The sequence below is a fragment of the Castor canadensis genome, chromosome 1 (genome assembly GCF_047511655.1).
Source record: "Castor canadensis chromosome 1, mCasCan1.hap1v2, whole genome shotgun sequence".
Taxonomy (NCBI): domain Eukaryota; kingdom Metazoa; phylum Chordata; class Mammalia; order Rodentia; family Castoridae; genus Castor; species Castor canadensis.
In genome coordinates this window covers 57,294,409-57,316,830 of record NC_133386.1, presented here as the reverse complement: position 1 = coordinate 57,316,830, position 22,422 = coordinate 57,294,409, and the positions used below count along the sequence as shown (strand labels likewise).

Here is a 22,422-nt window from a genome sequence, read left to right as displayed (position 1 = left end):
TACCTTGTTCATGTGCACTGCCTTAGTAAATGACAGGCCCAGCAGTTACACTATAATACAGACCTCAGTTTAAACGGAGTACACCAGTTCTAGCTTTGAGCCTTTAGATGATTATTTAGCTTCTAAACAAATGCAGTGTCTTCCCAGGCATGGTCGTACACACCTGTAATCCCACCACTTGAGAGGTAGAGGAAGGTGAATCAGGAGTTCAAGGCTAACCTGAGCTACAATAGAGTTCCAGGTCAGGGAGACCATTATCTCAAAAAAAAAAAAAAGAGAGAGAGAGAGAAGAGAAGAGGAGAGAGAGAAAGAAAACAAAAAGAAACACAATATCTCAGTTATAAGCAGATTTGAAATTAATAGAGTATATGAATTCAAATGCTAGCTCCACCACTTATTAATTGTGTGATTTTAGGGGAAGCTATTTAATTATACACTTCCCTATACCATATAGGGTTAACTTAATATCTAGAAGGCACTTCAAATACTTCCTAGTTTATTATAAGCACCTAATAAGTAGCAAATGTTTTTAATATTAAGGCTATTTCTATACTGAATAAAGAGAAATACTACTTAAAAGGCTATTACAATAAATGAGAAAATCACAAAGAACATAGAGCAAGTATATGAAACATACAAAAAGGTGTAGCTACTACTATCCCTAGGAAATATAATAGGTAGTGAGGTAATGGAAAGGAGAATGGCAACATTACCAGTCATTTGGGGCCCAATACACAGAAATGGCAGTCCAATTTAGTGCTTCCTCTTTCTCATCTTCCCAAACAATTAATTACCAAGTTCTATAAATTCAACATTTCAAAAGCCTAAAAGCTGCCTCATTTTCTCCATCCTCACTGCTACAGCATGCTCCTTTACACCAATACCCAGTCTCCTATCAGCTGCCCTAATGTCAATATTGGCCCTTTTTAACCCATTCCTCAGGCTCTATGCTGCCTTAAAAAAAAAAAAAATGTTGATCATGTCACTCTCTTTAACATTTGCAATCATCCCAACAGCCATTAGAATAATTTTGAAATTCCTCATTGAATTGACAAATACAAAATTTTAAAACAGCATTATATAAACTCAAAATACTGAGTTCAAACTCCAGTTCCACCAAAAAAAAAAAGAGCATTATACTTCAAATGAGAACCTAATATATATTCTTTTGCCTACATCACTTGTAGTTACTTAACATATTGCTTTTAACTTAAAAGATATTTTGTTTTTATGTATTTGGCTCCATTCTGTAATTTTAAAAAGCTTTTAATAAAATTTAAGAATGACTCCCTCATGTGGAAATCAGCTTAAAAAGACCCTCTCCTACAAGTCTGGCAAGTCATTTAAGTTTCAATGTGCTTAAAATTATAAAGCTGAATTCTAGACATGACAATTTCAACTTTAGACCTACAAAGATAAGTAATGGGCTATATCTAAAGTGAAAGAAAAGTTCATGACAAAATGTACAAGTAGAAAAACTAAAAAAGACAATAATAGGGTTTTTTTTTTTTTTTTTTTATTAAGACTGAAACTTTATTGTTTTGAACTTGGAGATTTATATATATGTTTATATATATGTATATATATATACGTTTGTTTCATTCATTTATTTTTATTTTTATTTATTTAATTTTATATTATTTGTCATTTTTTAGTTTTTATTTTATTTTTTTATTTTTTTTTTCATTTTTCTTTTATTATTCATATGTGCATACAAGGCTTGGTTTATTTCTCCCCCCTGCCCCCACCCCCTCCCTTACCACCCACTCCACCCCCTCCCGCTCCCCCCCTCAATACCCAGCAGAAACTATTTTGCCCTTATCTCTAATTTTGTTGTAGAGAGAGTATAAGCAATAATAGGAAGGAACAAGGGGTTTTGCTGGGTTTTTTTTGGACCAGGGCCTGAACTTGTGATCCTCCTGCCTCTGCCTCCCAAGTGTTGGGACTACAACCATGAACCTGCATGCCTGACTACAATAATGAGATTTCTAAGAAAAAGTGTTTGAGATTTTTAAATTACATTTTATAAATTAAATACTTTAACAATTTTAAGGCAAGTGACCATTTTAAGATGTGTATATTTCTAAAGATTTTTAAAAATTTTAAATAAACCAGGTTGCTTATAAGAATTAAATGTTTAAACATCAACAATTTGATAACAGAATTATACATGATTCTAATATTAAAAATTGAAGAGGTTCAACTTATTGTGAGAAATGTCTATATCAGAAAAATTAAAGTAGAACTATTAACATATTAATGAACAACATGTCATTATCAATCCTAATCATCAAAAAAGTTACTCTGTGCTGGGTGCTGTTAGGTCACGCCTGTAATCCTAGCCACTCAGGAGGCAGAGATCAGGAGGATCATGGGTCAAAGCCAGCCCAGGCAAACAGTTCAAGAGACCCTCTCTTGAACTCAAGTGGTAGAGCACCTGTCTAGCAAGCATGAAGCCCTGAGCTCAGACCCCACTACCACCAAAAAAAGTTTTCCCTTGGTTAAGGGAAAAAAAATCCGTAATCAAACTGGATAAATAAAAATGTACAAGGTCTAATTATCACCTCAGTATTTCAACCTCAGATGAGATTCACAAAGAAGGGTACATCCTCAATGTAAGCATATATAGAGGTTTTTTTTTTTTCTTTTTGGTGGCACTGGGGTTTGACCAAAGGGTCTCATGCTTGCTAGGCAGGCATTCTACCACTTCAGCCACTTCACCGGCCCTTTTTTATGTTGTGTATTTTTGAGATAGGGTCTTGTAAACCATTTGCCTCCTAAGTAGCTAGGATTATAGATGTGAGCCACTAGCACCTGGCATAAGTATTTGTTAGTGTTTGAGGGTTTTTTGGGGGTTTTTTTGGTGGAACTTGAGTCTGAAGGGATTTACATTTTACAAAGCAGGTGAGCCACACCTCCAATTGTAAGCATATTCTTATTTGTAATTATTTATTTTTGTTTTTATTATGTTTTGCTTATTTTATTTTCTGTCTAGATTTCAATAAAAGACAAAGGCAAAATAACAACAGAATATAAGTATTTTAAAAAATCTAAACAAAACTCAAGTCATAGTGGGAAGGGACTGCTAGGAGCTAAACATCATACACTTGTTTAGGGGTCTTTTCACTTTGTCATATTAAATATATCTGAGAGGGATGACAAGTCTACTTACCAGAAATAATAGTCACATAATAAGACTGTGTTTATAGTTCTTTCTCAAAAAGTAATCACTTGATTAATAAAGATTCTGCTTAATTGAGGGTAGGTCTTCAATGTAAAATAATATAATAAATTTACTTTCAAGGTGGACAATCTAACAATGATTTTTAAAATACTTTCATTCACTGCCAACCTCATATATATTTTAAAAATAATTTAAACATTTTACCATTTTAATCTAAAGTTTAACATGACTCATTATATTAAAAATCAAGTGAGTTCTTTCTTGACATAATTAATTTTGCATACACTATGAAGAACATTAGATTTGAAATTAGGAGACATGGATTTTGAAACCACCTTTGCCATTAACTCTTTAGGCTTCATTGTACTCATGAATAAAATCAGAAGGTAGACTAAAACATTTCTAATTGCAGGTAAGTAAAACCTCAGCTCCTAATTTTCTTTCCTATAACTGAACATCTTTTTGTATAAGTATGGTATACAAAAGATATACATATACAAAGTATGTGCAAGTTTCAGAAAGTAAAATTATATAGCTTAAAAAATGTTTTCAATTGCCTTTCCACGTACAAAATACGAACCCATTTTTACAAAATACTGTCCAATAACAACTTTTGTACTTTTTCACTTTACAAAATGTTAATAACAATTCTGTATTACCATCCCAACTCTACAGAACAGAAAACTGAGGCTTGATGAGTTGTTAAAATGTGACCATGTGTTCTGTTCCTTTTAAAAATAATCCATATTTTACTAAATTTACACTCTACAAAATGGTTTAACAGACATTTTTATAGCAAAATAAAACTATTATATTAAAGTCACATTATGATTTTCAACAGATAAATTTAAAACAAATGCCAAGATTTTATTTTACAACAATATGTGTACAAGAGACATAATAGAAATAATCAAGTTATAAACTTAAAAACCATGGAAAGTTTAAACACTGTAATTTCTTCTTTTCTGTAACAGAACTCTTTAACATCATACTTTTAAAACATGAACTAGTAACAGATGCACATATTATCTTACGTTTATATTTCTAATCAAGTTTTTCAAAATGCCAATGCCCAATTCATATACCCAACTGTATAGTGTTATAGAGTGCAGTAAGAACCATCTCAGCAGAACCAGCACAATACTGAAACAATCTTCTCCAATTCAAAATTTGATATTTGATAGTTTTCTGAATTTAAATTTTAATCTATTATAAAATTATAATGGTAATGTTTTTACAGCAAGTGCTAGAACAATTTAGAGTAATTGGCAAGTTATGAACAATGGCTAAGGTAAAATCAAATACTCACTTTGTTATTTTGTGTCACAAGAATACTTCCACCCCCAGGTTTCAAAGGCACCTCTTCCATTGCTCCAAATACATCAGTTTCAACAGAAAAAGTTAATTCTAGCCCCAGATCACTAATATCATTATCTAAAATCCATTGCAAATTTTTGGCATATTCTGGATCAATGGATGCCACATCTTGGTAATTTACAGGAATACCTAAAAAATAATTTTAAAAAAAAAGTGTTATGTTCTAAATGTTCTGCCGTTCCTCATCTGTTTAATGGTAAAATACTGCCCTCTACAGGTAATCTGAAAAACTACAATATATAATTCTATTCGCAACATGTTTTAAAAGGATGCTAATTCCTAAATGTAGAAGTCTGTTAAATTAAGCTTACGTTTCTTCCATATCTTTACAATGTAATCTTTCTTTGAAATAGCTATTCAGGAAGTTGTTAATAAACTTCAGAAATGCTAATTATCTTAAGTACACTCATACTAAAATGTATTCTTTGCAAAAACACACACAATAAAATGGAAAGAATAAAAACTATTATTGACAACAGTTTTTTCTTTTTTTAAGTCATTTTTCTCTCCCTCTGGCCAAATCAATACACAAACATATGATCTACAGTCACAATAAAAACTATCTCACTCAAAATGACAATGCTTATCTAGTTAGTTTTCTTTAAAAGTTGTAAGGAAAACAATATAAATAAATGTTAACAAAAATAATAATAGAACCATACCAAGAATGTGCTTGTAGAACGATCGTGTGAAATAAATATTAACCAGCTGTCTATGGTTCAATGCTAACCCCAAGATCTGTCCAGCAAATCGGAAATAATTCAAGTGGTCAGGATTCACATAGGAGTTGCTATTAGGCTGAAAAGTTGTTCCTATTGAAATACAAGATAATTTATTCTTAAGAATCTAAACATAGAAGACAGATAACTTCAAAGCAGATAAATTAATTTACATAGAACTTCATCAAATTAAGGTTACATTACATAAGCTTCAACAGGAATGTTCTGTATGGAATATATAAACAGATAGCAGGGCTAAGTGTATAGAAAATAACCACTAATTCACATTTACTTATCAGGACAGGTGTAGAAAGAAAATTTTAGGATACTTTTGACAGGAAGTAGTTGGAAGAATAACCAAGAGACCCTGGAAAAATACAGTAAAAAGATCACATGTATGCACACGTACATAAACATTTTTCTATGAAGTATAAAAATAATCACTTGTCTATCAACTAGTACAAATAAGGTCTCATTCATGTATACACACCCAGTGCAGTAAGTATTCACTAGTTTTTGCTTCTAAAAAATAGAACGCTACAGAATGAGTACTAGAACTAGTCACTAAACTTAATGCCTATTAACATGATCAAAGGCCAGGCAAGGCGACTTGCCAAGGCAGACTCCTAACCCAGCTGGTTAGGAGGCGGAGAATAGGAGGATAATGGTTCAAGGCCAGCCAGGGCAAAAAGTTACTGAGACTGAGATACCCCCATCTCAACAAAAAAGCTAGGCTTGGTGGAGTGTGTTTTTTACCTCAGTTATACTACAGGCACAAGTAGGACTGTGGTCTAGTTTGGCCTGGGAAAGAATGAAAGACCCTATCTGAAAAACAACTAAAGCAAAAAGGGGCACATGGCTCAGGTGGTAATGTGGGCTGGGGCATGTGGCTCAAGTTTGGTAGTACACCTGTGTAGAAAGTAAAGCCCTGAGTTCAAATTCCAATACCACAAAAACAATGACCAGAAAAATCACAAGTTTACAAGTAAACCAATTCTTCTACATGGCAAGTAAATGAGTTTAAACAACTACTACGGAGGTAAAGAAAAATGGCAAGGGTAATAGTTATTGATTACTGTTAAAATCTTTCCACTTCTATGAGCTATCTAAAATAGGTAAATTTATATAGATTCAAAGTAGATTAGTAGTTACTTGAGGCTAGGGGAAGGCTGATTAAAATGTTAATGCTTAATAAGTACGGAGTTTCTTTGTGGACTGATAAAAAGTTCTAGAATTAGGGAGTGGTGATGATGGAATAGCAAGGCAAAATGTACTTAATGCCACCAAACAACACTTTCAAATGGCTAAAACGGTGAATTTTAATGTTATATTTACCACAAAAAAAGTCTTAAAAAAAATCTAGAGCAATGGTAAAACTTAAGGCCAACACATCAATTTTAATTCTCCTTCCCTTTTTTTTTTCAGTGATGAACCCTAACTTGGATTACAAATTCACTCATTCATTCATCAAGTATACAGTGAACTCATGCTGTGCACTACTATTCTAGGCACCATGGCTAAAATAAAGAATAATTCATAAATCTTAGCTGTGTGTAGCTCATACCTATAGACCAGCCTGGGCAAAATATTCACAAGACCCCAAAAATATTCACAAGACCCCAACTCAACCAATAAAAGCTGGGCTAGAAGTGCACGCCTGTCATCCCACTTACATGAGAAGCCTAAATAGAAGGATTGCAGTCTAGTCTAGCCCGTCCACAGATGCGAGACCCTATCTCAAAAATAATCACATCAAAAAAGGGCTGGAAGTGTGGCCCAAGTGGTAGACCACCTGCCTAACAACATGAGGCCCTGAGTTCAAACTCTAATACTTCAAAGAACAAACAAACAAAACAGGAGAAATTAAAAGAAAAAAAGTGAATAGGCAAAACTCTCCAGGAAAGAAACAACAGTTTTTAACATGAAAATTAGTAAAAACAGAATATAAAGTCTATGCTAAAACTTAAGTTTAAACATAGCTATGACCTGCCCAGCTTCTTGTTTTCAATGTCTACTAAAAGCTACTTAATTATTACTCAGATAGGGGCCTGAGTCAAGTGCAGGCTCTCAGTTAAATCCCCAGTACTGTTTCTTTAACAAAAAAAAAAAAAAAAAAAGATTTTCTTGCCAGACCTAGTGCAGGACTGTAATCCCAGCACTTGGGCAAGAGAATCACAAGTTTAAGGCCAACCTGGGATATATAGTGAAATACTGTCTCAAATATCAATCATTCAATAAGATTTATTGAGATATTTTTCAAGAAATAGTGAACAAACATTTTCAAGAAAGAAAATATCATTTTTAAGACGTAAAGAGTATCAGCATCTAATATTTATTTCATCCTTTCTATGTGTATGTACCAGGCATTGGGCTAAGCATGTTCACATAGCAGTTAACTGAATTACTGTATTCTATATGATAGCCTATCATATAGAATATATATATATATATATATATAGAGAGAGAGAGAGAGAGAGAGAGAGAGAGAGAGAGAGATACTAAGCTTCAGAAAGATTAAGTTTCCTGGCCCAAAATCATATCAAAAAAGTGGCAGAGCCAAGATTTCTTCCTAGTTTAAGTCCAAAGGCCACTTTTAATAACTATACTGTTTCTCTACAGTAAGCATCTTAATTTGATTAGAAAACAAGTTTTTAAAAAATTACTATAGATTCGAGCTACTCAAACATTCCCCACATTCAGAAATTCTTAAATCCTAAACGTAATTCCTTCATGACTCCCAAACCTAGTAACAAGGAAATATTTCAACACCATGACCCCAAAGAGAAAACTTACATAAATTATAAAAATATTTATATTCTGTGTTTCTGCACAGACACTGCTAAAAATTTGTATTTTTAATAAGTACCTCTACTAATGATTCCCTGTCAAATCTGATTTTCACATGACAGTGATTCAGAAAAAGGGACTATAAAGAAAAGTGAATCTAAAATACGTTAAATCTATCTTTAAAGACTAAACCTAAATAATTAAACTGCTTCACTGAATTTGTCATAAAATCACAAAGATACCAACTTCACCTCAGAGCAAACAGTCAAAGGTTACAGAGTTAAGTATTCCTAAGTAATTTCAAATATTTAAGGTGTATCAGAGAAGCCCATTACACAGGTGAATGCTTGCAATTTCCTAACTTTACTGCAGCCCATCCCTGATTCTTTCCCCTAAAGTAATCTTCTTATTAAATGGATATTTGCTACTAGTTTGGTATGAAGCAATCAGAAGCTACAATTAACGAGGTATTCTCCCCTTACAAAGGAATGTGAACACTGGGAAAAGACAGATTTTCAGGAAAAACAAGCAACTGTGCAAAGCTTTTGAAAACAGAAATCCCACCTTCACTTCAAATACAAGTCTTTATTAAGTTACAGCACTCTCACATATACCTTACAAAAATGAGATGGTAACAATTTCCATGTAGTTTACAATATCAATTTTTAATTCTATAGGCTACAAGTATCATTTCCACAAAAAGAGATGTTCATCTGAGCTATATGTTTAAGTAAGTTTTTCAGTTGCTGGATCTTGATCTCTTAAAAGGACTGAAAATAAAAGTCAGTATGCATAAACAGATTATGAGTTAAGATTTAACATCACAATTTCTAGACTTTTGTTTCAATGACCAATATATTTAAGGCTCAATGGAGTTAGCAAATTTTTACTTTCCAAATAAGGATTTTTGTTTTATTTAAGTTCATCTATTCAACACTATTTTATGAAAGAAGATGTTAACTCAAAAAAGTAGAAAAATGGGCAATCCTTAAATTGAATAAATTTTAAAGGACTAAAGACATCTTCTTCGGGGCCAGTACTAGACCTTGAGACAAGCAATTGAAAACAAACTGTTTAGAAAATAGAATCTTATGTTGAATAAAGTTCCACTTATAGCTTTGTGAATGTAGACAATACTCTGAATTTCAGTTTTTTCTTCCAAGACATAGGAGAACCCCATCTAGATCACAGGGCTATTGTGGGAATCAAAGACAAAATGTACTGAAGTAGTTTGAAAATATGACAAGTCACAGAAAAAGTCTAGACCACACAACTTACCATCCGCTGACTGTGTAAACAATGCATAATCGGGATTGACTATCTCATTAGACAGAATATCAAACCACTCACGCACAACACCTTGACCCTGAGTTCAAGAAAATAAAATTTAGCATCAACAGAAATATATTGTGCTGGGAATTTTTTAATAAATAACAAACTTAGTATCATGTTAAATTTCTTCCCTCATCAAGTAAATATTACATTTTATTCAAGTGCCTTTGGATCTTTTTTGTATAGTGGTTTCTACGTAATTTATTTTCATACCCACCATGCCTTCTTCTCCATGGAACCGTACAGCAATCCCCTGCTTTAGCTTTGCACAATTTGCTTTTGATACAACTTCACAGCTACTCCTAAAAATAGAATCTAAATATATAGCATTGTTTAATTTACATATTAAAATTTACAATAATGGGGGAGGGAGATAAAGGAAAATGATGGAGGGAGTCAATTTAACTAAGATATATTGTAAGCACTTTTGTAAATGTCAATTTATACCCAGTACAACAATAAAAATAAAATAAAATTTTTAAAATTTACACTAACAAGTACTTTGTGTCTCACACATGTATCAGTTTCTTTGATAAACATACCTCTGTGAACCAGCAGAATATCATTTTCATTCACTGGCCTGTGAACCATATCTGAATCTGGTTGCCCCGAATGCAAATGTTCATAGAACCATTCACAACGATCTTTAAATGGCTATCCAAAAATTAATAGTAAAATATGTTAGCAGTAATTCGGTCACCTAATTATCAGATTTACTATCATGAGAAATGCTAGTAACAAAACATCATTATGATCTTAGACCTTTATTTACAATAAGGAGTTACCAGATAATGTTCCAACCTTTCAATAACAATTCACAAAAAAGCAGATTTTAGCTGAAATATCTTCAGTATGTATTTTTTTAATTCCTACATTTTCACAACAGGAAAAACTGATAAATTGTTATATCTAAGAACTTTATATCAGATATGTTATTGAACATATTTACTCTAAATTTATTTCAAATCAACAAAGCTTGTAAGAATAAATTTTTACAACCAGAAAAAATATTTTACATGTTCCACTTAATTTTTCAAAAACTAAAATCTTATACACCTAGTTTTTTTCTTATTTCTATCCTCTGGAATACAGGCAACACTAGAAATAAATTTGTGTCCTTCTGACTTGCCTTCCTTTACCCTAAAAATTGAAGAAAAAGATCTCTTAAAAAGTGAAGAAAGTCTATACCTTTTATTCATCTGCCAGGTAAAGTAAACTGCAAGTAATCTGTAATTTTTATGATTAATCAAAAAGTATTACTGAGTGAGTACTTAGTATGCACCAATACTGTTGATAATGTAAGAGCACTAAAAAAAAATCTCAATTTCCTTGCTGAACTCTGCTTAATATAGTTAAAAAGATGATTCTGATACAAAACAGTACAATATGTACAAAATATAAATTTCTAAACAGTGAAATACAAACTGCACTAAGAATTTTGAAACTGTGTAGATGAATGGAATGGAGTACAAAGACTTCACAGGGTCACCATTTGAACTAGGACTTAAAGCCTGGTAGGATTTACACAGGGAGGAAAAAGGTTGAGAGAGACAAAGAAAGGCACAAAAGAAATTATGTCTTCTTAGAAGATGTAATGAAGGCATCCATGATGAAGGAAATATGTTTATGTAAGTAAACTAAGAACATAATTAAGGATCCTGAGAAGCAAGTAAAAGACAAAGGTTCCATTGCAGACATTTGATCAGGGAAGTACCATGATAAATGTGGTAATCAAAATGAGTGCACCACTAGTTTAAAGGGACATCATTCCAATCGCAGTCATAACAACAGGTATTGGATAAGGTTCTGGATGTGGTAGGAAAGCAGAAATAAAGTGAGAGATGTTACTATTCTGAATATCTCTAGAGATAGAACTTACTAATTGAAATAATTCAGGGAGATAAACTTGTCTCCCTCGACCTACCACCACATTCCTAGAAGGCACTGGTTGAAAGACAAGGATTATGTACCCTGAATTTAAAGTTATTGTGGGATATAACTATTAGGGTCTTGAAAATAAACACTTAACAGTGCTATAGTTGGAATAGCTATGAATAAAGTTACAGGTTGAAACAAGGTACGGTCCCTTGTTCAAGAGATTAAAGATATAGAGAATAAACACCAAGAAAGAAATTTATGATCACAAATCAGGATGGAGAATTTGCTTATTAGCAAACAATACACATAGCCAGAAAAATCAAAGTAGAACCAAGATGAAGTAATATTTATCTCTTGAAAGCTAAAGGTTTCAAGAGATATATATGACCAATGCCAACCATCACCACAAAGAAATTAAGGACCAGTAAGTTTCTTCATTTGAACTAAATTAAATATTAGTTTTGCTTTAAGAGACTCAAATATCATTTCATTAATTCTTGGTAAAAATATTTAGGTAACTGATAAGAGATTATTTTTTAATGTCTCCTTCTTATCAGTAAGAGTATATTTTTCCTTTTTAGAAGTCAAATGTTGTAATTTTGCCCGTACCTCTAACAGCCTCTACCTTTTAAATAAAGTATTACCATTGATATATGTATGTCATATGCACTACTGTGTATGTAAATATTCAGTTGTTAGTAAATAAACTGGATATAATGTACTCAACATTTTTAATGCCAGTTATTTATAAAACTTTGGTAAAAGAAGAGAGAATAAAACATTATAAATACGTACTTAAGTATGAGTTTTGAAGTCAGATAAATATAGTTTGAAATCCTGGTTCTATCACTTATAAATTTGTAACCTTAAGAAAACTATTAATCCTTTTAGAACTATAGAACCTGTAAAATAAAAAAGTTAATACCTACTTCAAGGACTAATTTGTGAGGATTAAATGAAATAATGCAAATAAAAAATACAAAAATCACAATTATAATAATAAATTATCTAACACTTATCAAGCATCTTTAAACCAAGTACCGTTTTAAGCAATTTACATGCATTACCACATGCAACCTCACAACACAATGAGAAAAAGACTCTTATCCCCATTGTACAAAAAAGTGCAACACTAAGAAGTAACTTGTAGAACTATTCAACATACACAACACTCAATAAATAGGTATTGTGTGTTACCCTTCACAGTAGTGTTAAACTCTTGTCAATAACTATTTTAAATGACATTAAGTTTACTTGCCATTAAAAGATTAAACTGTTTCTTTTACCTTTAAAATGAGAACCAAGAGATAAAGACAAATGGCACTTTTTAAGTAATTCATATGGAACGTTACTAGCTACTTTCTAAAGCTAATAAAGATAGCTGTAAGATCAAAACAGGTGTGTATACACACACACACGAACACTAATAAACACATACACACATGCACACACACCCCTACATAGCTAAAGGGCATATTTTTGTATGTAAACTTTCTGAGTACCTGAATTTCCATATATAATTCACAAAACAGGACTGATTACAGAGGATCCTCTTAATATCATTTGTACAGCAATACAAAATGTCTCTCCCTTTAACTATTGGCCACTTGAAAACCACCAATAGAAGTAGTCAATTCTTTAATAGAGGTAGTTGGTCTTTAATTTTTTTTGGATAGATAGTCTCCAAGTTAGAAAAGATTTCCAAGTATGTAAGTACAAAGCACTTTTTTCCCTTGGTGTGAGAACTGTCCACTCATCCACAAATACTTTGGTATGTATTTCCTACAAAGGAATTTTATATAACCATACGACAACTACCAAAATTAGGAACAATGATGCATTACTACATTTAAGTCCTTAGACTTCATTTCAAATTTTAACAATTTCCCAGTAATATCTTTTTTTGTTGTTTTTAGTCTGTTTGGGGGGGTACTGGGGTTTGAAATCAGGGCCTCACACTTGCTAGGCAGGCACTCTACCACTTGAGCCACTCCACCAGCCCTTTTTTGTGTTGTGTATTTTGGATAGGGTCTGTCAAACTATTTGCTTGAGGCTAGCTCAAACCACAATCTTCCTGATCTCTGCCTCCTGAGTAGGATTACAGGCATGAGCCACCAGCACCTGGCTCCCAGTAATATCTTTATAGTACAACAATGATTCATAAACTACATCCATTTGTTCTATTTCTGTCTCCTTCATTCTGGGTTAGTTCTTCAATGTTTTCTTCATTTTCATGACATTGATACTTTTAAAGATTGCTAGTCAGCTAATTTTGTATCACGTCCCTCAACTGGAATTGTCTGATGTTTCCTCAGGCTTAGATTCAGGGTGCGAATCTCTGGCAGAAAAACATCACAGAAGTGAAGCCATGTTCTTCTCAGTGCATCCTACTGGTGTGTCTGCTCTGACTGCCAAGCTTCTCCACCATGAAGCTCCCTTTTACTCTTTGTAATCAGTAATATTTTGTGAGGAAACATTTTGAGACTGTTTATTTCCCACCCTTCATTCGTTTTTTCAGTACAGCCATAGGGGTTCCTATTTTATTTAGAATATGTTGCTATCATTATGCATTTTGATGTTCCCAACGTTCCAGTTTAGCCAATGGAAATCAATTCAAATTGGTTTCTGAGTCATTTTGATATAATTCCACCATTTTGAACACTTACTATCTTGCACAATAAAATGTTCCAAACTCATTATGTATGTCCTATAACCCAAGCACTATAATTTGCCATTCCTCCAATGAGCCCTGGTTCACTAAGAACACTATTTAGAGACCAAAAGTGCAATATCTACAAATGAAGAATTCAAACTATAAATTCACACTAATATCTCCAATTCAAATTCAGAGGCGCATAATTTGTTCTAGTTTCCAGTTTATAACTGCTTCCTCCAACAACGAGAAATTAGACTTCCATACTTACTTATCCGACCAATCCTCACCTCCACTCACTTCCCATATATACCCCAAACTCTTCTTGCTGACACGGTGCCTTCACTACAGAATGCCTGCTGATCCATAGGAGTTCTGTCAAATATGTCTGAGCAGCTCCCACCACCGTCTACATGGACCTCCTCCTTATACCACTCTAACTAATATATTCCAGAATGAGTCCATCTTCTAAACAGACACTTCCTTACCACACCCAAACTCCAAAACCCCACACTAGGCCAGCACTATAAATGTAGACATTCTCTTTACCTTAGTCAGTCAACAAACCCCCCCTCTCTCTGGGTCAACAAGGGTGAATAGCTAACAAAAATGCTTTTTAACTGATTTGTTCAAAAGAGGGAAAGAAAAAAGGAAGGAAGTAAAAAGCAGAGATAGTATTTAAAATCTCCCTTTCAAAAACTACAAGCTTCTTTCTCTGATTATATAACTTGCCCCAGAATAGTCATATAGTGTAAATTAAGAAAATGAACTTAGGGGGACTGGGATGTAACTCAGTGGGATATAAATTGCTCAGCATGCAGAAGACATTGGGTTTGGATCCCTGTACCACCAAAAAAAAAAGAACTTAAGAGCCAGACAGACTTGTAAATCCTAGTTCTCCTGCTTAGTAGCTAAATAACTTATACAAGTCACTCAATCCTTTCAGCTTCAGAAAAAACAGATGATTCTCCTGAAATTTAAATAACTCATGTAAAGCAAATATACGGTACTGAACCTAAAATTAACATTCAATAAATTATTTTAAGTTATTTTTACTGCCTTCTCTTTTAAATTATCATTATTAAACAGGTACCAAAAGATCCCTATAAATACATGTGCATTCTCAAGTTTTTTTAACTTCTGAAAGGGTTAGTGTCCCTAAAAGCATTAAAAATCAGTTATCATATTTATTACCTTATCACTACTAACCAAATAACAGTCTCCAGTCTACCCTATACATCTGACAAATTATTTTCTAAAATGCTGCCAGAACATTTGATTCTGAAGCAAAGTTATCAGTGACTCCTAATAGCCTAGCAAACAAAGAAGATTCTTCAATCCAGCAATCAAGGATCAACATGACGTAACAATATGACCTTAATTTACCTTTCCAAAACTGTATCTCACTTCTTATCCACACAAAACTTCTGCTCAATCCCAATAGCTTTATGTACTTTTACTTCTGCATGTCCTGACCCACACCTTGACTAGAATATTCATCTTCCCCTTTATTCTTATTAAAATTTTGCATGTCTTCAGCCTTTTCCAAGTCACTTAAAATCTACCTCCTCTTTGAAATTTCCCTTCACTACAGGAGCCAAAAGCAAGCTCTTCCTTAAACTCCTACAGAACCAGATAATACTATAACTACTAATTTATAGATATATTTATTATCTCCCTTGTTAGACTGAATTAAGATTGTTCTGGAGAAAGGAAATGACTTCTATTTCCAAAATAAATACCATTTACTAGAGATATAGTCCTATAAAGTTTGTGTCACTATCTCTATTTTATAGCACAAGGATGTTAAGAAATGTGCTCAAAATCATATAGCTGGTAAGGAGCAAAACAAGCTTTCCCTAGAATGTTTCTTGAAACATTACATATACAGAATGAATAGGTACACACTTGGTAAGAAAAAATAGCAAATTAACTTTGCAAATACCTCACACTTGGGCCAAGTTAAGTGTGAAGGATTTCCAAAGTTAATTTGCTATTTTTCCTTAACCAAAGCATTTTTCAAAGCCTTTAACATGATGCTGACATGCTTTATAAATTTCCAAAGGGCAAAAATATAAATGACCATCCAGACCATCCACCTTACATTAAACTCATTTCAGGAAACGTAGCAATGTGTTTTGCTGTCTTTGCACAGGCCTTTGCACCTATTAGGCACTCAGCACACATTTCTTAAAGAAGAAAATTCACTCTTCATACTAAAATAACATATAATTCCATCCCTTTTACTTAGGTTTTAAGCAAACTTACTATACCAACCAATATTCAAATTTTAAAAATTAATTTGTTTGACTAAAAACAAGATGAAGAAAATTTCTACCTGTGCTTTTATGATATGCATGAATCTTGACATCAACTCAGGACATTCAAGGAGAAAGTGAAAGTGATCAAATATAATTTTCGGGTTTCTAAAAGAAAAATATATTTTGTTTAAATGGACAGGAACAATGAGTACCAAGAAGTGAAATGCAAATTCAGATACAGAGATACTGAAACTGAATAAAAGCATATTAAGCTCCACCTGCTACACTCTCAATTGTTATTGCACACATTTTGAATCATAACAGAAATAATTTTTTTTTTCCTGTTTGAATGAAACTATGTAAAGAGGGAAAGGCCGTCAGGGCCTTGAATCCCAGAAAGCCTTACCTGTTAACAAAGCATTTTAAAACTTCATCATGTTTGCAGACAAATTCAATGAAACGCGGTGAAGTCATTCTGTAGGAGGGTAAGAAATAATCAGAATATACAGAAAATACAATAAATATATACTGAACAGGACTGGCTTCTAGACCAAAAGGAAGAATGTGGATTTGGATCTTCTGAATAAATCTGAAAAACTTAGGCATGCCTAATCAATTTGTAAAATGAAGTAATATAAGACTTCTGATCAACAGATGATATAACCAAGTTACTTTTTAAAAATATTGAAACTCAGCATCTTTTCTATACATATCAAATACATTAATAAGAGCTTTTATGGTGATATTCACCATTTTACATAGATATAAACATATATAATTGCTCAAATTTTAAATATTTCATCTAGACCTAGATTAATATGAATACTCTAAAACAAAATCAGAATAGAACCTAAAATCAACAGTTATTTGTTGCTACTGAAATTACAAAAATATCATAGCTTTTCTTCATCCATCAGAGAAAAAAAATAAGCCAAAACCTTCTTACCCTGGAGGCATCTGACAAGAACAGCACATGTAAAAAGCTTGAATGACAGCACTTAGCCTGTTGGCTGTCATAGAAATAACATCCTGACAATCTGCACTGGCTTCCTGTTTCCCTGCAAGAGCATCTGGTTTAGATTCCTCTGGGCCAGTGGATAGATGTTCATAGCTCCCAGGTCCTGGAGGTTCAAATGGTGGAATGGAAGTGGCACCCTGATCTTGGCCTTTTTGTTTCAGTAAAATAGAAGTGATATCTGTTGAGTCCTCTTTATTTTTTATCAGTTCTGTAGCTATTAAAACTAGCCATTCATCCAATGAGTGCCAAAGCAATTCCAGAGGCTAAAAGAAAAAGAAATGTGTTTTAAACATCATTCTTAAACTAGATAATTAAAAAAAAAGTCAAACAGCTTAAAAGAAAAAATCAACTCTATGTAATTCTATCTTCTCAAGCTAATATGCCAATAATGCCCAAAGTAACAAAAATATATAAATGTTACATAAATAACAATTTCTTAATTTACAGAAAAATTTTAATTTACATGCCTGTATTCCTCAGGGTAAAATGAGAAAACCAAAAATCTAATAAAAACTCATAAACAATCTTTTTTCATTTTCAAATATTTATTTTTAAAACTACATACCACTTTTATTATAATACCCCTAACATTATATTGTCATGTCAACAATTTTCAATTAGATAAAATAAATCTTTCTTCAATTAAAAAAATTAGAATTTCTAAGAAAAAAACCTTATAAACAGTTTAGTTTACAGTGTTCCTTTCTTTACATGAATTCCTAGAATACTAACAATTTCTGGCAAGAAATTATAAAATATGGTGTACAGATACAGATATAATACATATACAATATATGCTTACACATACAATCCAGTTCTAATAATTAGCAATTTTTAAAACAAGAAACATAATAATCAAGTGTCTATCAAAATACTGCTTAACAGATTTTTTTTAAGTTACGGGAATCAATTCCCTAACCTGGTAAGCATGCAGCACCCTATCACTAGCTACACCCAGAGCTCCTGGGGAGCAGGGAGTAAAATGCTTCTAAATCCTAAACTATTATAAATTCCTATTATAAATATTCCTACTGAGAATAATAAAATGTCTTCTATGAGTTAACAGCAAACAACATTTTATTGTTTGCTTTTTTTGTTTGTTTTTCTGGAGATGAGTCTTGCTATGTGTAGTCCAATTTGGCCATCGTGTTATCACAACTGCTACAACAGGATCAATACCAGTGAAGATGAAACATGATCTACAACAAATAGTTTTTAAAGCATGCAGAAATACAAATACCCAACTACTATATAAAGAGATCTGCAAGAATATTTTTAATCCCAAATAAAGATTAACAGCTCAAAAGGGAATAGGGGTTGAACACTCCTTCATCTTACATACAATTTTAAATATTCCTATTGAGAATGAGCCAGCTGCTTTTCTGAAAATAAACATAATATTTAATCTTACTTTTTGAATCTTAAATAACACTACAAACGAAACCATGTGCTGCAGAAAGACCTACCCTTAAAACATATGAACTAAAGAAATCATCTTACTTTTAGAAATCACTATGGAAAGAGACCATACAACCATATTTGGAACCTTAGAAAATGTTTAAATAACCAGCTTGGCCAGAAAATTCTTCTCAATTACTATCTAACAATACTTTCACTGCATCTCATCTTCAGCTTTTCTTCAGATTTCTATAAATCTGAGAATATTTTAGTAAGTTTTCAAATAATTTAGTCACCTCTATTTCTTTATTTACATATTAAACCAAATGTGAAAATAAAACAAATAAACCAAACAAAAACCTAGGTCGCTAACTCAACAAATATTTAGTCAGCATTCTGTAGACAGGAAAGTAGAATGTTTCCTTTTTTCAGAGAAACTAATTTTACCACCATTGAAGTTGAAATGAGCACCCTCCTAAACCACAGAAGGTTTTCTTATAGTTAGGCACAATAGTTAGAAGATTTGAGTTCCATGCAACTTAAAGGACAAGAACCAGCTATCAATATAAACACCAACATGATACCTTCACTGAAATTGTCTTAGAATTCTAATCACAATCCAAATTTGTGCCAACTTTTCTCCTCATGAGCAAAACTTTAAACCTACTGTAGAAGATGAAAAAGAACTTTTTACATTGGCAAACTATTCAGTTTTATATAAGAAAATGAACTTCCAAATGGAAAGAACAAGTGGTCATGTAAAACTGCTTCAAACAAAAGGAAAAAGAAATAATTGGCCTCGAAATGAGAAGTGATAAAACCTAGAAAATCAACACACTGGATGGAAATGAAGCTTAAGGCAAGAAATGATACATGCTAATCATGAAGATGAACACTGAGCCTAAACCCATTATAATCCTATTTTCAATACTGACAATGTGCAAAAATTAAAGGTGAATATTGAATACTCCAAAAATAATATGAAAGAAAAAGATGCATCTGTATGAAAATGGTAGTGACAAAGACACTAAAAGGATAGGTTTCAATAAAAACAATACGGCAAAAAATTAGAAGAAAAATGAAAGGAAAAAAAGAGACATTTTGGACCTTTCTTTACTTTTCTATTTTAAATCATCTTTTCTTTCTTTAATCAAGCATGCACTCAAACCAAATCCCCATTCTTGAGATGACTTTACTTAAGAGAATTGTCTCTTTGAAGATCTAGTCAGAAATTCATCCCTTAATCACAAAAAGGAATATTATGAAAACTATGGTAGCAGACACAGACAAAAAGGATTAAAATGAAAACTGAAAACAAATTAATGGGACAAGGCAGAATGATTCATACTGACCAAGGTTCCAAGCCAGTCTGGGCAAAAAAAAGTTAGTAAAACTCCTAGCTCAACAAATAAGCAGGGTACTAGAGGTATAGTTGAAGGAGTAGAGCACAGGCTTTGTGACCATGAAGCCCTGAGTTTAAGCCCCCAGTCCCATGGGGGGTGAAATTTACAGCTATCAACAAAAAAGTGGAATGGTGGCTCACACCCAGAATTCCAGCTACTCAAGCAGGAGGTCTTAGTAGGAATATTATACCCACCACCCCCCCAAACCCCAGGGAAAAATATAAGACCCTATTCAAAAAAACAACTAAAGCAAAAAAGGGCTCTGGGTGTGGCTCAAGTGGTAGAACCCATGCCTAAAAAGCCTGAGGCCTGAGTTCAAAACCCCATACTGCCAAAAATAAAATAAATAAACCACTAGGACCTGGGAGTGTAGCTTGGTGATAGATTATTTGTGTGCTATGCAAGGCTCTGGGTTTGATCCCAAGCACCATGAAATAAAAAATAAACCATTGTATGTCATTATCTATGATGCTTTCAATATTCGTAAATAATAAAATATATTGGGCAGAATATAAAACATTGTACATACCAACTATTACTAAAAAATGAGTCAATTACAACAGAAAATATTAGCAGGTTCCTAGGCACTGTGAAAATATTAGTTCATTTCATATTATTAAATGATCACCACAGAATTATATTCCTACATCCAGTAATAGTGATATAGTAAACATACATAATTTATAAGCATATTAAGTTATACTTCAAAACTATACTATATTATCTCAAACTTACTGAACAATTTTTTTAGATGAGTTGAAAAATACTTTATTTGAATAGCATTATTACATAATTCCTAGTGTAAATGTTGACAAAAGAAAATTTCATTTATTATATTCAAATTAAATGCTGTATTTTTAATTTTTAAACAAAATTAGAGATTCTAGATTCTCAGAAATCCAAAATACGAAAAAAATCAAAATGAACAAACAAAAATGTATCATTACATCATAAACTGGTAAAAACAAAGATTGAGAGAAATTCTTTTTTTATGTATAACCTATTTATTTGATTTTTAACAATTTTATTATCATATTATCACTGTACTGGAGGTAACTTGTGACATTTATCAAAGTTCTTACACTGCATCATAGTTGAATTCACCCCCTCCATCATTCTCCTTTATTCTTTCCCACCTCGTTTCTGGAATAGTTTCAACAATGGACAATTTTTTAAACTTCAAGATGTGCAGAAGTCAGAAATTTAACAGTAAAGAATTACTAACTTAATTAATAAAATATTACTTCAAAATCCTTGATTAGTCTGACTACTCTCAACTTGATAGTCAAATGCCACAACCCCAAAGATAAGATTCTCATTTTTTCTTGCCTTTCAAATTATAATTCTATAAAACCATTGTCACAGCTTACTATTCATACACACACACACAAAAAGGAGCACATCAAGATTCAAGAAGCCTAACCTATCTTTTTCATGCTCACTCCTCCAATAATAAACACATCCTTCTCCTTCAAACACTCCAAAGTTCCAGGGCACTAGATAAAAATCTCTTAACACTGAAAGAATGGTTAAGTGTTAAGATTAACCTAAAGAACTACTAAGATAAATCAGAAAACTGGTAACAGAATGTTAAACAATTTCACCTACTAAAAACACATGGCCTCTAAACACACTCACTCTTAATGGAAAACCCATTAGTCAATCCTAACAATAAAGCAACACATAAGAGTAAATAGTTAATAAATGGGAAGTACAGATCAATTGCTACCTTAGACAAAATGTGGTAAAAGTTAAAAATGGTAATTTCCAGTTTACTATTGTAGCAATTCAGCAAACACTATTTTACAACGTGAATCACCCCACAATGAATAGACTTTAAATGCATGGATGGCAATGAACAGTTTCTACTTTTATTTTAAGTGAAAAAACAGATCATTTTGCCATCCCCCAACTATGCCACATTGAATTAATAAAACTGGATGGTAAGAGACTAATAAATTCCTTAGCAGTTAGCATTTATTAATTTTTTTTAAATAAGCTGAGTTTTAGAAGAAAACTATTTTACCAAAATGTAAGAGAAAGGAAGTGGTCAAAAGCAAGGGCAGTTGTCAACGATCCAAAAAATGTTAAAAGTGAAATAAAGATGCTAACAAAAGAAACTAGAAGAACTTTATTTGTACATACATATATATAAAACAATAGGCATTTTACATAAATATATAAAAATATAAATATCTATACATATTATATATTTATTTGTATATAGATGTTTGTACAAATAAATATTTATAAATACCTGTAAGTATTATATACCACTTATATACATCTATGGGGTGTATACACACACATACATATACAAATACAGAGAGAGAGAGAGAGAAAGAGAGAGATGACAAAACATAAAATCTGAATTCCAGAAGGAAAAAAAAGGAAAAATGTGACTGGAACATA

General features: G+C 32.3%; 1 protein-coding gene across 4 annotated transcripts in view; it reads right to left on the bottom strand.

Moving 5' to 3' along the window:
• Hace1 (HECT domain and ankyrin repeat containing E3 ubiquitin protein ligase 1) overlaps positions 1 to 22,422 on the bottom strand; it is a 123,202-nt gene that overhangs the window by 38,933 nt on the left and 61,847 nt on the right. For all 4 annotated transcript variants that reach the window (XR_012449254.1, XM_020178256.2, XM_074077766.1 and 1 more), the window contains 8 exons: positions 17,138 to 17,472; positions 16,598 to 16,666; positions 16,269 to 16,356; positions 9,942 to 10,053; positions 9,617 to 9,714; positions 9,346 to 9,433; positions 5,224 to 5,373; positions 4,494 to 4,690 (listed from right to left, as the gene is read on the bottom strand). Coding sequence is in view for 3 of the 4 variants with exons in the window: in XM_020178256.2 (XP_020033845.2) it covers positions 4,494 to 4,690; positions 5,224 to 5,373; positions 9,346 to 9,433; positions 9,617 to 9,714; positions 9,942 to 10,053; positions 16,269 to 16,356; positions 16,598 to 16,666; positions 17,138 to 17,472 (1,137 nt within the window). In the remaining variant the exon portion in view is untranslated. The remainder of the gene's footprint in view (positions 1 to 4,493; positions 4,691 to 5,223; positions 5,374 to 9,345; positions 9,434 to 9,616; positions 9,715 to 9,941; positions 10,054 to 16,268; positions 16,357 to 16,597; positions 16,667 to 17,137; positions 17,473 to 22,422) is intronic.